The sequence below is a fragment of the Mauremys reevesii genome, linkage group 2, assembly GCF_016161935.1.
Source record: "Mauremys reevesii isolate NIE-2019 linkage group 2, ASM1616193v1, whole genome shotgun sequence".
In the NCBI taxonomy this organism is placed as follows: Eukaryota; Metazoa; Chordata; order Testudines; family Geoemydidae; genus Mauremys; species Mauremys reevesii.
In genome coordinates this window covers 5208712-5224441 of record NC_052624.1, presented here as the reverse complement: position 1 = coordinate 5224441, position 15730 = coordinate 5208712, and the positions used below count along the sequence as shown (strand labels likewise).

Genomic DNA, 15730 nt, shown 5'->3' with positions numbered 1-15730 from the left:
ATGGGGCGTAAGCGGGTACACTGAGGCGGTGGAGACAAGCAAAGGAGGAAATGTCTCCCCTTGTTGTGGGAGGCGAATGCATTGTGCCTAGGTTGGGTGGAAGTTATATTTGACTCACACAGATCTACCGACCAGCCTCTGTGAGCCTAGAAACACCATTTTGTGGCCCAACCATAATGGGGCTCGATAGGGGCAGATCTTAGTGCCCTTCTGGTTAGTAAGCCACCCCCAGGAATGCTTTGGGAATTCAAGGGTGGGTGGAGGGAGGAATGGCCTGTGGAACTCATGGCCACAGAAGGTCCCTAAGGGCAAGAGCTTAGTAGGATTCTGGAAGGGACTGAAGATATTTTTATGGAGGAGAGGAACCTCCAGAGTTCTAGTAGTAGGGATTTAAAACACCCAAGGGCTTTGGAAGAGATAAACCCTAATACTTCAGGGCTTAAGCCCACTGCTGTCTAACAGAAGCTAAGAGGCACCTTTCCCCTGGGGCAGGTCATCCCAGAACTTCCCCCTGCAGAGATTCATGCACCTGCCTCCGAAGCAGCTGTCAGTGACTGGATACTGCTCTGATCCTGTTTGCGTGGATTCCCCCAATACCACAGGGGCTAGCAGGAGTCGTTAGCCCCTTCCTAGCAGGAGGGGTTGCCCACGGCGTTCCGAGATGGGCATTAGTGATACAATCGTACAAACGAGCTTTTCTCAGCAGCCAGGCCCAGCGAGCTAGGCCAGACGTGTCTCACTGCTAGCCACTTGCACCCTAACCGCTTAACCTTCCCCCTGGTCCTCCCGGCTCCTTAAACAGGAAACGCCTCCTCTGATTCACAGAGGGAATCCGTGCACTGCCAGCGCTTCCCACCTGCTCAAATTCATCCGCCCATCTCACAAGGACCGCCCACTCAGGGAAATGACTCCCCAGCCGCAGCCCCCTCAGGCTGGGCCCACTGGGTCTGAGAGTCCCCTGGGACGCAGCTGCGTAAGGGAGAGAGAGAGAGAGAGAGAGAGAGAGAGTGTGTGTGTGTGTGTGTGTGTGTGTGTTTGGGGGGCGGGGGGTTATACTGCACAGTGGGTGAGTGGTAGCTAGACAGCCCTCATCTGCCTGGGCTTGTGGGGGTTTCAGATAGAACCATGCGGCTTCCCCCTTCTCTGCTCATACCGTATTCCTAGTGTTACCATTAAGGGAATGTAGCAGCTGCCTCTGGTCTTTGCATGAAACGTGAGCCCAGCCCTTCTGTTGGTTTACACGTGACTGGGTGAGTTCTGGCTGCCTGATACACACTCCAGATGCGTTCACACCAACGCACTGAACACACGCACTGACCTCTCCACACACTCAACCGCCATAGGAGGGCGTGAGGCTGTGTAGCATGGGCGTCACACCCCGCTAGGTCAGCTTAGCGTTAGAACTGGTCAGAAAATGGCTTTTCTGTCTTGCAAAAAAAAAAGTGAGCTTTGACATTGAACGAAAAGCCACCGCTTTAAACACTTCTGTGAAATGAAACTCTGTGGAAAAAGTCAGCCTGGCTGCAATCGAAACATTTTGTTTTGACGAGTTCGAAAGATTTCATTTGGATTTTGACCTTTTTAACATTTAAAAATTTGTCAAAGATCAGAGTAAATTTCTAAATGAAAATTCAAAACTTTGTCTTCCAAAAATGTCATCTTGATATTTTCTCAGAACAGCTTTTTTCCATTTTTAAATGAAATTGCATCAAAAGTGATAGTTTTGCACACAAAAAAAAATCAGTTTAATTGAAATGGCATCTTCCAATGAAATTTTTGTTAAAAAAAATGTCCAGCCAGTCGTTCTTAGCATCCACTTCCTACTCTGCACCGATGACACAAGCAGTGGAAAACGAGGCACTTCCTCTTATGATCTCATTAACCCACGCAGGCCCTGATCAGGGCCCTACTGTGCCAGGTGCTGTACATACATAACCAGAAATGTCCCTGCCACCCAGAGCTTTCACACACCAACACGCCATTCTCATGTATCCCCCGTACACACGCATACACGCTCACACTTACATGCCACTTTCATCTCTGCTTTAGCTATCGCAGCTGGAGGCTGTTGAGGTTAGAGAAGGACCCAAGCTCCCTGCTTTATAGATGCATAGACTTTAAGGTCAGAAGGGACCATCTAGTCTGACCTCCTGCACATCGCAGGCCACAGAACCTCACCCACCCACTCCTGTTTGGAGGAGATCTTCTCCCAAGCAGTGAGGTGTCCAGGCCCAAGGTACCAAGAAAAACTGGTGACTTCACATCCTCTGTTGGAGCTTAAACCTCCCTAGAGTTCCAGGGGACCTGCAAGAATTAGATGGCTCTGCGGAGGGCTCCCCTGAATCTCCCACAAAACTGGACGCAGAGAGAATCTGATTGAAATTCTCTGGAGCCTGCCTCACACCAGCTGAGCTCAGATTCTGCAGCCGGGAAAGGGGCCTGGTGGAAAAGGCGAGCTCCCTGCCAGCTCGCAAGTTCAGCCAGCCTCCCGCTGGCCCCGCTCCCTGCACATCAGGGGCAGCCGGCCCCATTCGGGGGTGAAGCAGAATGAGTTCACGCACCCCGCTTTGCAGCTTCAAAGGCAGGAGGGACCCTGCAAACCGTTCCCTCTCCAGCTGTTCCTCCATAGACAAGGCCTCTCCCCCATCCCTCCCCCGCCCGTAACTTGTCATCACTTTCCAGCAGACAGACCAGATGCTCCTCGCAGGCACTGGAGCAATCCCCAGCCGCGGTCTATTTTGGAGACTTTGATGTAGCCATGCAAGGAGGCGGGGGGAGGGGGCGTGGGTCTAGCTGGGCCAGACGGGGACGATGGAGAAGGGGAGCTGCAGGGTAGTTTTCAAGCCCCGGAGCTGAGGGCCTCGCTGGGAGAACGCAGCCCCACTCCGGTCTTTCATTATCGGCTGCCTGGGCCTTTAGCTCCTGCCGTGTCCGGAGAATGAGATCAGGGCACCGGCTTGCTGGAGCCGTCACACACTCAGCACGGGGCAGATGCACGGCAGCCCCTCCGGCAAGGATCAGACCTTCGGGCTGCTCTAGAGGAGGGGTGGCCCCCTCCCCGACGCTGTGCTGGGCCAGCTACCGGGGTTATTTCTGCCTCCGATGGTAGCCAGTGGGGGGGACTTTTAGCAAGAAGGAGGCAGGTCTTGTGGCTCAGGCACTAGGCGAGGGACACAGGAGAGCTGTAGTCATTTGCCAGTGCTGCCCATCACTCCCTGTATGGCCTTGGGCAAATCACTTAATCGCTCCCTGCCTCGGTTTCCCATCCGCAAAATGGGGAGGATGACTCTGCCGTGTCTGTTCCGATTGCCCCCCCATCCCCACGTTGGCGGTGTTGGGGTAGCCGTGTGGGTCCCAGGATATTAGCGTGATGAGGTGGGAGAGATAATCTTTTTTATTGGCCCAACACCCTGGAAGTGGCCAGCCGCAAGTCCAGCTCCTAGGTGGAGGCGCGCAAGGAGCTCCGCACAGCTCTCACCTGCCGGCACTGCTCCCGCCCCCAATGCGGAGCCGGTGCTCAGGGCAGAGACAGCGCACGGAGCCCTGTGATCCCCGCCTAGGAGCCGGACCTGCTGCAGGCCGCTTCCGGGGCGCAGCGTGGTGTCAGACAGGTAGGGACTAGCCTGGCTTCCCCAGGCGGCATCGCCAACAGGACTTTTAACGGCCCAGTCGACGGTGCTGCCCAGAGCCGCCGCGACCCAGTGCTGGCACTACAGTACTGGGTCACGGCCCGAAGTGTGAAAAACACTGCTCTGGACAAGTCACTTTTCTTCCTCGTAGTAACCCACCGCTTCCGTACAGCTCACCACAAGACTGATCTTTAGCCATCCGCTTTGCAAACATCTATTAACCCACAAAACCCGCTTGGGAGGCAGCTATTCTCTCAGCGATCCTTTAGTCCCCTCCCCTCTCTCCCCCCCAGCAAAAACATTTTTGTCAAAAATGTCTGTTGAACATTTTTGAGTTTTTGTCAAAACCCCTCCCCCCCATGTATTGGTTTCTGACAGCCCCAGAATTAAACCGTTTTCAGTTTAAACCCCACAAAAGTCAGCTTTTGGTTGCTGAAAACTGAAAAAAAAACAACAACGCTGAGGCGGTTTTAAGGCAAACTCAAAGATCTTTAATGAAAACAGAACTTTTGCCTGAAAAAAAATGTATTGCTGTTGTGCTAAAAAAAAAAAGCCATTTTCTGCTGAAAAAAAGTTATGCTGAAAAACTTTCCACCAGAGGGGAGAAAATTGAGGCACCGCGGGGAACAGCCCCGCCTGCTGATTTGGGAAAGGGCCCAGTGTCTCACACGAGGCCCCCAAAATGGAGGTGCCTGGGGAGCGAGGGGTAAGCACGGGTCTCTCTCTGTCTCTTTTAAGCCTCTCATGTTGTTGGTGTGTTTGCTTGCAGACAGAGAGCTGCAGATCCTGAAGCGCACGGAGGGGGACCCCCGCAAGGAGCACCCCAAGAAGCCCCCGCTGTCTGAGTCAGAGGGCAGCGCCTCCCCCAGCAACTCCTCCGAGTTCCTCCCCCCGCTGCCAGACAACAGCAAGAACATCATCCCCGTCTACTGCTCTATCCTGGCCGCGGTGGTGGTGGGGCTCCTGGCCTATGTGGCTTTCAAATGGTACGTGTGGCCTCACTCACGGGGCTGCTGCAGCTCAGGGGAGGGGGTGTCGGGAGAATCCCCGCAGGGGGGTCACCAGGAATGGTGCCACTCCTCATAGGCCGGCTCCCATGCGGGGCACCAGCCAGCAAACCAGGTGCTCTCCACAGCCACGCTGCCTGGGCTGCCCTCCCAGGGGGTCTGTCGCCTGTCGTACCCCGTTGGTGCCTGGCAAAGCCCTTTGGGTCCTACCGGACCTGGACCCACACCAGGACGCCAGCTCCAAACCCTGAGCTCTGGGGACATCCCCATCTGACCCTAGCGCTACAACGGGCTGGAACCAGAACACCGAACCCCCTGAAACTCTGGGGAAGTTCAGATTTGGATCCAAAGTCCAGGGCTTAGGCCCGTTTCTGTGAGCACCGGGATCGGTCCCACTTTGCCCATCCCTCGTGGTGTGGACGTTCATCTCCTCCTGCGCTTTGCATCTGAGTGCTCCTCTCACCGATGCCTCCCACTCACCCCCGGGAGGCAGAGAAGTATCATTATCCCCATGTCACAGATGGGAAACCGAGGCACAGAAAGGTGACGTGACTAGTCCCAGGTCATGCAGCCAGTCAGTGGCACAGCCAGGAGGAGAACTCAGGAGTCCTGACTCCCAGACCTGTGAGCTAACCGCTTGACCATGCGTCCCCTTCACATGTGAGCTCCCTGGGCTTTGAAAAAACATTCTGTATGAAAGCAATAGGAAGGACATCCAGCAAGGGCAGGGCTTGTCCTATGCCAGGAGGGAGGAGAAAGATTAATGTCTAGGGGCTCAGCACAGGACTGGGAGCTGGAAACTCCTGGGGTTTTAATCCAGGCTCTGACACTGACTGCCTCTGTGACCTTGGGCATGTCCCTTAGCCCTTCTCTGCCTTGCTTTCCCTGGCTGGGATCTGGAGGGACCTCCTACCATGCAGGGGGCAGGCGGGGTGCAGTGATGAACTAGGGAGTGTTTGTAAGGCGTTTGGAAGGCACAAAGTATTGGGAGGGTTTGGCTGGACTCAGTGTGCCAAGTGGATCCTGGGTGCAGCTGCATTGAGCCACTGGGCCAAGTCCATTGGGGGTGCAGCACAGCCAGGGATGACTCAGTTGCAGCCCATTCTGGAGGAAGGGATTTGCCCTCCGGTCCTCGTGTCCCGCCTGCTGGGCACACAGGTGTTCAGCTGGGGCACAGGCCAGGCCGAGCATCGTTATTCCCTTTGGGGCAGGGACGGCCCACAGAAGGGACTGTGTCCCCCACTCCGTCGGGCGCGCTGCTGGGGCCCAGTGGCTGAATAGGATTAAACCTCATTTGGGAGGCCAGATTAGATCCTTCTCTCCCTCTGTACCCAGGCTCTGCTGGGGAGACCGGAGGAGCGGGCGGTAGATTAATGGGAACCCTGCTGAAAGGATTTCAAACTGCTGGCTGCTCTATTGGGAAGTGCATAGCCAACCCCCACCCGGCTCTTTGTGCCTGTGTTTGGGGATTTATCTCCCTCCGTGCTGTTCGAGCCGCCCTGCTCCCCTTCCCGCTTGTTTACATTCTTTATATTCCACTCACACTGAGAGACTCCAGAGCCGAGTGGGTCCCTCCTCCTGCCATATAGATCATAGACCCTGTCCCGCCTCCTGCCATATAGATCATAGACCCTGTCCCGCCTCCTGCCATATAGACCATAGACCCTGTCCCGCCTCCTGCCATATAGATCATAGACCCTGTCCCGCCTCCTGCCATATAGACCATAGACCCTGTCCCGCCTCCTGCCATATAGATCATAGACCCCGTCCCTCCTCCTGCCATATAGATCGTAGACCCTGTCCCTCCTCCTCTATATAGATCATAGACCCTGTCCCGCCTCCTCCCATATAGATCATAGACCCTGTCCCTCCTCCTCCATATAGACCATAGACCCAGTCCCTCCTCCTCCATATAGATCATAGACCCTGTCCCTCCTCCTCCCATATAGACCATAGACCCTGTCCCGCCTCCTCCCATATAGACCATAGACCCTGTCCCTCCTCCTCCATATAGACCATAGACCCTGTCCCTCCTCCTCCATATAGATCATAGACCCTATCCCTCCTCCTGCCATATAGACCATAGACCCTGTCCCTCCTCCTCCATATAGACCATAGACCCTGTCCCGCCTCCTCCCATATAGATCATAGACCCAGTCCCTCCTCCTCCATATAGATCATAGACCCTGTCCCTCCTCCTCCCATATAGACCATAGACCCAGTCCCTCCTCCTCCATATAGACCATAGACCCTGTCCCTCCTCCTCCCATATAGACCATAGACCCTGTCCCGCCTCCTCCCATATAGACCATAGACCCTGTCCCTCCTCCTGCCATATAGATCATAGACCCTGTCCTTCCTCCTCCATATAGATCATAGACCCTGTCCCGCCTCCTCCCATATTGATCATAGACCCCCCCGTCCCTCCTCCTGCCATATAGATCATAGACCCTCTGTCCCTCCTCCTGCCATATAGATCATAGACCCCCTGTCCCTCCTCCTGCCATATAGATCATAGACCCTCTGTCTCCTCGCTCACCCCGGCTTCCTTTCCCTGAGCCTCCCTCTGCGTGAGGAGTCAGCGGATTTCCACTCGACCGATTCCCCCCCACCCCACCCCGAGCACAGACCTGCAGATCCTGCTGTGAGTGCTGGGGCCGGTGGCAATTTGCACTGATTGTATTTGCTGGGCAGCCCACGGAGGACTGTGGCTCTGTCAGCAATTGGCGGCTAAAGCACCGGGCTGGGACACAGCAGCTCTGAGTCCGATTCCTGGCTCTGCTCCAGGCTCTGGGTGACCTTGGGCAAGTCACTTGAGCACCGAGGGCCACGTTCCGATGCCGGGCTCAGCCGGAGCTGTGTATATGTAGGGCCCCCAGGCCTGGGCCAGGACCCCATAGTGCCAGGTGCTGTACAAACACAGACCCAACACACGGTCCCTGCCCCAAACAGCGTCAGGCTAAGGACATGTACAGATCAGGCCTGTATGCTCCTCACAGTCACCGCTCCGCCGCTCAGGCCTCTTCTGCCTAGATATATTCCCCCCTTGCTGCCTGCTGCCTTGCACCCCCTGTTCTCCTCTCTGTTTAGCGAGTGCCTGGTCACTGGCTGGGGGCCAGTCCTGGGAGCTGCTGAATGTCTGACTTCCTGCTAATGCCAACCGGGAGGGCAGGGGGCGGGCAGCACCTCCCAGGATCAGGCCCTGGCTGCAGCATCTGGTTCCAGCCGAGCGTGGAGCCCTGGTCCAATTCTGAGCTCTATGGGGGGCGGGGGGGAGAGCGTCTTTTTGTCCTGCGTGTACAGCACCTGGCACAGCGGGGCCAGGAGCCCGGCCGCCAGCCCTAGGCACTACTGGGAGGGCGGTACACACATCGTCAGAGACAGCCCTGCCTGCGAGAGAGTAGGGCTTAAACACACACAAGATGGGGGCAGGGATAGAACCCAGATGTCTCGAGTCCCAGGACCGGACCTAGTGCGGCCTCCTCGTGCCCTGTGAGACCTTTCACCAGTGCTCTCCCTGTGGCACTAGACACATGCTCCCGTGCCCAGACCGGCGCTACAGGACTAGCACTAGCCACAGGCATTTGCTCCAGCTCTCTGGCTGGGGACGGGAGCGGGGGGTGCAAGGTGCATGAAGCTGTTTGCAAACCGGGCTCCCCCGTGCGTAGGCAGGGAGGATGGGGGCAGCACTGGAGAAAGGGATGGAGTGAGGGAGGAGGAGGGAAGCCAGAGAGGGAGGGCGAAAGAAGTGGAGGCTGGCTAGGGGCAGAGAGACAGAGATGGCAGGAGGACCCCCATCTCCGCCCCGGTCAGCTTGATGTTTCTCCAGCAGCCAGCCCCGGCTGAGCCATCTGTGCCAGGGGTCTGCAGGGGACCGGGCGGGGGGATTATCCTGGTATTTGGGAGCCCGCAGAGAAAGAGCGCGGCTGAGCCCAAAAGCCCTTCCCTGCCGAGGCGCCGTGCGCAGGGCTGGGCCAGCTAAAACCCTGCAGTCGGGGGAGGGGGAGGAGCCAGGTGTTTCAACGGGGGCCTTCAAGTGCAGGCGCTCAGCTGAGATGCTGCTAAACTCTGGAGGTGTGAAGGGGGCACGTGTGCGTTCAAGGATCCCCCCTCCCACTGCTAGCACGTTACTGAGCCCAGCCGCTCTCCCCTTCCCCCGCTGCAGCTGGAACACCTGCAAGCAGAAGAAGCAGCTGGCCAAAGCCAGGGCTGGGGAGCTGGGGGCCTCCCCCGAGGGCGAGAAGCTGCACAGCGACAGCGGCGTCTTCCTCGACACGCACAGCCTGCAGGAGCAGCACCCGCTCAACAAGGGTAAGGGCGTCTCAGCCGCTGCCTCAGCTGGGCCACACATCCCACCCCACCCCAGGGAGGGTGCCTCTTCCCCGCCCAGGAGTTCTTGGTAGCTTCCAGTCCCATGAGGCTAGGGGCCTTGTCAGTTTCTGGGGTCCCCCAATGAGGGGTGGCTGTTTCTATGTTCCCCCAGGGATATGGGTATTGGTGGTTTCTATGTCCCCACCAGGGATGTGGGCATTGGTGGTTTCTGTGTCCCCCAGGGATATGGGTAGTGGTGGTTTCTATGTCCCCCCAGGGATGTGGGCATTGGTGGTTTCTATGTCCCCCCAGGGATGTGGGCATTGGTGGTTTCTGTGTCCCCCAGGGATATGGGTATTGGTGGTTTCTATGTCCCCCCAGGGATGTGGGCATTGGTGGTTTCTGTGTCCCCCAGGAAGTATGATGGACCCGTTTCCAGGTCCCAACGACAGGTCTAAGGGCTGGCATCTTGCACCTCTAGGGGGCTAGAAATGGCAGCTTTCCCCCACTGGCACGGGTCAGTGTCCAGCTTCCCATTAGAAAGCCCCACGCTTGCTGCTAGCCCCGGCAGTCTCTGTGCAGTTAAACCTTAAATGCCTGCCCATGTGTGTTGGGGCATTTGAATGCATGTTTCCCGCTGCCCTGCACACAGTTGGACCCAGTGGCCTAGGGTTGCCAACCTTCCCGTCTTGGCCAGGAGTCTACCGGGGTCGGCCTCGATCTCCCGGTGGCTATTGACAGCAATCTGGGAGGTATTAATAGGCCGTTAACAGACCGGCTCCCTGCCTGCCCTGGTTCCGCGTGGCTCCCGGAAGCGGACGGCATGGCCAGCTCCTAGGGGCAGGGGCAGTCAGGGGGTATCTGCGCGCTGCCCCCACCCCAAGCCCCGACCTCACAGCTCCCATTGGCAGGGATTCTGACCAATGGGAGTTGCAGGGGCGGTGCCTGCAGGCAGGGGCAGCGTGCAGAGCCGCCTGGCTGCTCCTGAGCCTAGGCGCCGGACATGCCAGTCGCTAGGAGCCACCTGAGGTAAGTGCCACCCGGCCAGAGCCCACACCCCTCACCCCCTCCTGCACCCCAACCCCCTGCCCCAGCCCTGAGCCCCATCCCACACCCAAACTCCCTCCTAGAGCCCACACCCTGAACCCCCTCCTGCACCTCAACCCCCAGCCCTGAGCCCCATCCCACACCCCACCACCCGCCTAGAGCCCACACCCCGAACCCCCTCCTGCACCCCAACCCCCTGCCCCAGCCCTGAGCCCCATCCCACACCCAAACTCCCTCCTAGAGCCCACACCCCGAACCCCCTCCTGCACCCCAACCCCCTGCCCCAGCCCTGAGCCCCGTCCCACACCCAAACTCCCTCCTATAGCCCACACTCCGAACCCCTCCTGCACCCCAACCTCCTGCCCCAGCCCTGAGCCCCGTCCCACACCCAAACTCCCTCCTGGAGCCCACACCCCTCACCCCTCCTGCACCCCAACTCCCTGCCCCAGCCCTGAGCCCTGTCCCACACCCTAACTCCCTCCTGGAGCCCACACCCCTCACCCCTCCTGCACCCCAACTCCCTGCCCCAGCCCTGAGCCCCGTCCCACACCCAAACTCCCTCCTGGAGCCCACACCTGGAACCCCCTCCTGCACCGCAACCCCCAGCCCTGAGCCCCATCCCACACCCAAACGCCCTCCTGGAGCCCACACCCCGAACCCCCTCCTGCACCTCAACCCCCTGCCCCAGCCCTGAGCCCCATCCCACACCCAAACTCCTCCTAGAGCCCACACCCCTCACCCCCACCTGCACCCCAACAACCTGCCCCAGCCCAGAGCCCCATCCCACACCCAAACTCCCTCCAGAGCCCACACCCCATATCCCCTCCTGCACCCCAACCCCCTACCCCAGCCCTGAGCTCCCTCCTGACCCAAACTCCCTCCTAGAGCCCACACCCCCTGCCCCAGCCCTGAGCCCCATCCCACACCCAAACTCCCTCCTGGAGCCCACACCTGGAACCCCCTCCTGCACCCCAACTCCCTGCCCCAGGTGGAGCAAGGATATTTGGGTTTGTGGCCATGTGTGCTTTTGAAAACCCAGCCACTCGTTTTGGTGCCTAAATGGAACCCGAGCCCGTCGGAGCAAAGGCACCTGAGCTCACAGGCAAAGGGATACAAAAAAACCCTCTAAAACAGTCCAGCTCGAAATGTTGAGCACGTTCCATTCGGTACCACGTGTATTACAAAGCTGGGGGGGGATCCATTAAACAGCCCCCCGGAAATGCTGCCCAGCAGCTTAGGCCAGGGAGTGGAGAACACCGTGTACCCCCCCCCCCCCCAAAACTACAGGGCGAATATTTGCGACGCACACTTGAACTATGCCACCAACACACTGCGAACGGCCATTTTGGGCCCAGCCCCGGCCCAGTGCCAGAGCAGCAGGGCGAGTGCTAACGCTCCGGGAAAGGCGGCTTTAATGCCGATCGTGGGACAGGCTCTGTTTTGTGATTCAACCAAGAGCCGTGGCCGCCTTTGGCATGCAGGGTGACTGAAGGGGAGGGGTACGCACTGAATCACCAGGACCGCTGCCTCTGGCACCGGGGCGTCTCGTAGCCAGGCTCAGCTTAGCCCATCAGCCCCAGCCCCCGGGGCATGTTGTGCTGTGAGCTGCCGGGGCGGTGACTGGAACAGGAGAGCGGTGGAGCGCTTGGGTAGGGATGCAGGGTAACACCAGCCCGCTCGCACGTCCCGGCTCTGACTCTCTCTCTGCCTGTCCCTTCGCAGCGCACAAGGCTGAGCCCCGGCTGTACAGCTCCCTGCCACCCCACAAGCAGGAGGAGGTGGAGCAGCTGCTGGAGAGCTCCAGCCACGGCAAGGACTGGCGCTGCCTGGCCAGCCAGCTGGGCTACGAGGAAGAAGCCATCGACACCTTCGGCCGGGGCGAAGCCCCCGCCCACACCCTCCTCTCCGACTGGGCTGCCAAAGAGGGGGCCACGCTGGAGGCCCTGTGCGCAGCCCTGGCCGGCATCGAGCGGCCCGACGTGGTGGAGAACTTGACCGGCCCAGCTGAGGCCAGCTCGGTGGTGTAATGGCACGGGCAAGCCAGCAGGGGGATGCGCACCCCGCGAGACCGGGACTCGCTAGGAGTTTTAAATGGCAACAAAAAAAGAAAAGGGGGGAGGGGAACAAATTTTGTTAATTATAAGGGAACTTTAAAAAAAAAAAAAAGCAACGAAACAAACAAAAAAGCCACAGAGCAGCGGCCTTTGGCAGGACCAGGTGCAGCACCATGGTGTGACTGGCGCGTGAGCCCACCGTCTCCTACTGGCAGCGACCGGGCCTGCGGGCGCCATGTGCCGTCCCTACCGGCGGCAACCGGGCCTGCAGGTGCCACACGCTGTCCCTACTGGCGGCGACCAGGCCTGCGGGTGCCACACGCTGTCCCCAATAACGGCCATCAGGCCTGCAGGTGCCACGTGCCGTCCCTACCGGTGGCGACCAGGCCTACGGGCGCCACGTGCCGTCCCTACTGGCGGCGACCGGGCCTGCGGGCGGCACACACTGTCCCTACCGGCGGTGACCAGGCCTGCGGGCGCCACGTGCCATCCCTACTGGCGGCGACCGGGCCTGCGGGCGCCACACGCTGTCCTTACCGGCGGTGACCAGGCCTGCGGGCATCACGTGCCGTCCCTACCAGCAGCGACCGGGCCTGCGGGTGCCACACGCTGTCCCTACCGGCAGCGACCGGGCCTGCGGGCGCCACACACTGTCCTTACCGGCGGTGACCAGGCCTGCGGGCATCACGTGCCGTCCCTACCAGCAGCGACCGGGCCTGCGGGCGCCACACGCTGTCCCTACCGGCGGTGACCAGGCCTGCGGGCGCCATGTGCCGTCCCTACCGGCGGTGACCGGGTCTGTGGGCGCCACACGCTGTCCCTACTGGCGGCGACCGGGCCTGCGGGTGCGACGAGACCTGGGATTCTGGAGCTGAAGGCTCTGGGTCCTCACCCTGCTTGACCATGGGCTTGGGAGAGAGCCAGCCCCTGAGGTGAGCGGGTGGCAGGGAGAGCGGCTGGCATTGCTGGAGAGGGAGGAGCGTTTGGGGGGGGGCGGGTTCTCTGCCCCTTTGACTTCGTCCCCATGCCCGCCCTGTCTGGGGATCCCGGCTGACCACGTCGTGTGGGTTCCTTCCATCACGTGGCCATTGTACCCATGGGGATTAACCACGGGCTTTCCGCTTCCCTGTGCCCCCTCTGGAAGAGCCCTCAGCCCTACGGACCTGCCAGGGCCAAGCCATTTGCCCTCCCCAGGTGGACTCCAGCCCCCCAGGCCAGGCCAGGGGGTGAAGGGACACATCACCGGGCACGGGCGTAGGGCTCTGCTGTCTAACCCATTCTAGCCCCCGCCCTCCTCTGTCACCCCTCCAGCCCAGGCCCTGCACCACCCCCAGTCAGCACCTCCCGCCACAACCAACTGCACCATCCCCAAACCGTGTCTGCCCCCCCGCCCACACTACGCACAGAGAAACGCCTGTGCCAGGCAGGGACTGACCTGGGGCCCTTCAGGCTCCAAGGAACAGTCCCTGACTCAGCGTCTCCCGGACCGAACTGTGCTCTGGGGCTGCACTGCTTGGCACGCCACCCTGGGTCCCAGCCGCCCCCCTTGCGCCAACCACTGCAGCCTCAGCCCGGCCAGCTGGAGCGGCCGCAAGCGCCATGTGTGCACCGAGCTGGGCCGTTTCGGCGCAGCAGAAGAAAGGAGCTGATTTCCCCTCCCTGCCCATGGGCCAGCTGGTGCAGATCTACCATCGCTGACGGAGGCCTGTGATCAGCCCTGTTTCCACAAATGGCTCCCCTACAATAAGACCTTCTCCCCTCCCCTGCAGTGGAGGCATGAAACCGACCCCCCGGGTCTGCGGCGCTTGGAAAAGTGTTTCTGTCCCTCACGGTTGCCGCGTGAGCCCAGCCGTGCTGAACCGCCGCGGGAGAGCAGCTGCGGCGCTGCGCCTCGCCGGGGAATGGAACCCGCCTGCCAGAGCAACCACAGCCCCAAAAGCTCGCCAAGCTCCCTAATGGCTGGCCCGCCCCAGCCTCGGTTTCCTGGGCTCAGCCCGTGGCCAGAGACTGACTGAGTCGGTGAGAGCCTGGCTCCTGCTAGTGACTGTAAGAGCCTGCTGGGGCCAGACCGCTGTACCTCAAGCAGTAGCGGCCCCACGCTGGGGGCCACAGGTCCGCCTAGGTTCACTCCCTAGCGCGAGCCCTGCTACAATCCATGCTGGGGGTGCAATGGGCTCTTCCGGTTCAATTGCTCTGCTACGTACTTTGGAGAATCGAGGCAGGGAGGGTGCAGGCTCTCGGGGACCCCATACCACACGTGCAGCTGCAGCAGGGCTGGGCTAACGGGACCTTTGGGAAGGGCTAAGTAGCACGTGAACGCACATCAGCTTTAACCTGTAATCGACGCGCTCGGCTTCGTTTTCTTCTTCGGTTTAGGACGTTTTTTGTTGTACTTGACGTCTCTGCCTGCTCTCGTGTTTGTACTGTTCGCCCGCTCGTTGTGTGGGACACGGCTGTGCCTGATGACATGGCTGTAGTGCTCACGTGTTACAAAACAATTGCATTAAACGCGCCATCAGTTGACCTGTGGCCTTTGGGAGCTGGGCTTTTGGGCAGGGCAGTGGGTGAGTAGGAGCAGACCAGTGGCCCAGCTAGGCCGGCAGCAGCTGCTTCAGGAAAAGGTGTATGAAGCCCTGGAGGAGGCAGTTATGGACTAACCTGTCCCCAGGGAACTTTTCCTCCTGACCCTGAATAGGTGCGGTTGGTTTAAGCCCTGAAGCCTGAACATGACAGCACCACCTGCCCCTGGGTTAGGCCAACCAGCAACAGGCTCCACCCATGGAAACGCTTTAGCACTATGGGATGGTGCATGGCCTGGAGGTGCGGCTGAGCCGGTGACCCACATGGCCCTTGCTGAAGTGGCACCCCACTGCCCAGCAGCACCTCCCACAGGCAGCCTGAAAACGCTGCTTCCCTGGCCCCTGCAGCCGCCTCCATCCCAGCTGTGCCGCAGGAGCTGACCAGGGGCCACCTGTGAGCGTGAACAGGGGCAGCAAGCCCTGGCTGCCTGCGCCCCATGGGCAGCTCCCCCCAACAAACAGCCCTGCCCCATGCCAACCGCCCGCCCGGTGCTGCTGTCTCCGGCGCAGCCGGCTGGGAACGGGCTGAGATGCTGCAGATTCGGGCTCCAAAGGCAGGAGCCTGGTGGGCCAGCCTCCGCCCCGCCACACCCTACAGGGGGCCTCGCACGCGGGCTCGCCCATCAGCCCTCAGCACGCTGACGGCTCGCCCCCCCGCCCCGGAGCTAGGCTGTAGATTTGCCTGTGAGGACCCTCGAGCTCTGGCATGCAATAAACAATAACCACTAGGTGGGGCCATGGCAGGGACCTCCCCTGGGCGCAGGGCCGGTGTCAGGGGTCCCTCCCCAGGTCCAGGTGAGCATCAGGGGCCTCCCTTGGGTGCAGTTGGGGCCAGGGGCCCCTCCCCTGGGTGCGGGTTGCCATCCCTGCTAGGGGTGTCCCTGGGTGCAGGCAGGCGTCTGAGCTGAGGGTGCTCCCAGGCCAGGTACCACTCTGATGCAGACGGGGCCGCTGCCCAGGTCCCCACCCCTCTTTGCCCTTCATCCTGCCTGGTGAGGCTGCCAGCATTCCCGGGTCCAGCCGCTGCTGCACACTGGGCTGACAGAGCAGGGCCGGAGGCTGGGTGCGCCTGGGGGACAGGGGGCCACCCTCGCGGTCACGGG

General features: G+C 60.2%; 1 protein-coding gene across 2 annotated transcripts in view; it reads left to right on the top strand.

Moving 5' to 3' along the window:
* Positions 1-13554, top strand: part of LOC120398180 (tumor necrosis factor receptor superfamily member 16-like) — a 50083-nt gene extending 36529 nt beyond the window's left edge. For both annotated transcript variants that reach the window (XM_039525318.1, XM_039525320.1), the window contains exons 4-6: positions 4399-4615; positions 8802-8947; positions 11717-13554. In XM_039525318.1, the coding sequence (XP_039381252.1) occupies positions 4399-4615; positions 8802-8947; positions 11717-12021 (668 nt within the window). In that variant the 3' untranslated portion in view covers positions 12022-13554. The remainder of the gene's footprint in view (positions 1-4398; positions 4616-8801; positions 8948-11716) is intronic.
* The last annotated feature ends 2176 nt before the right edge of the window (positions 13555-15730 follow it).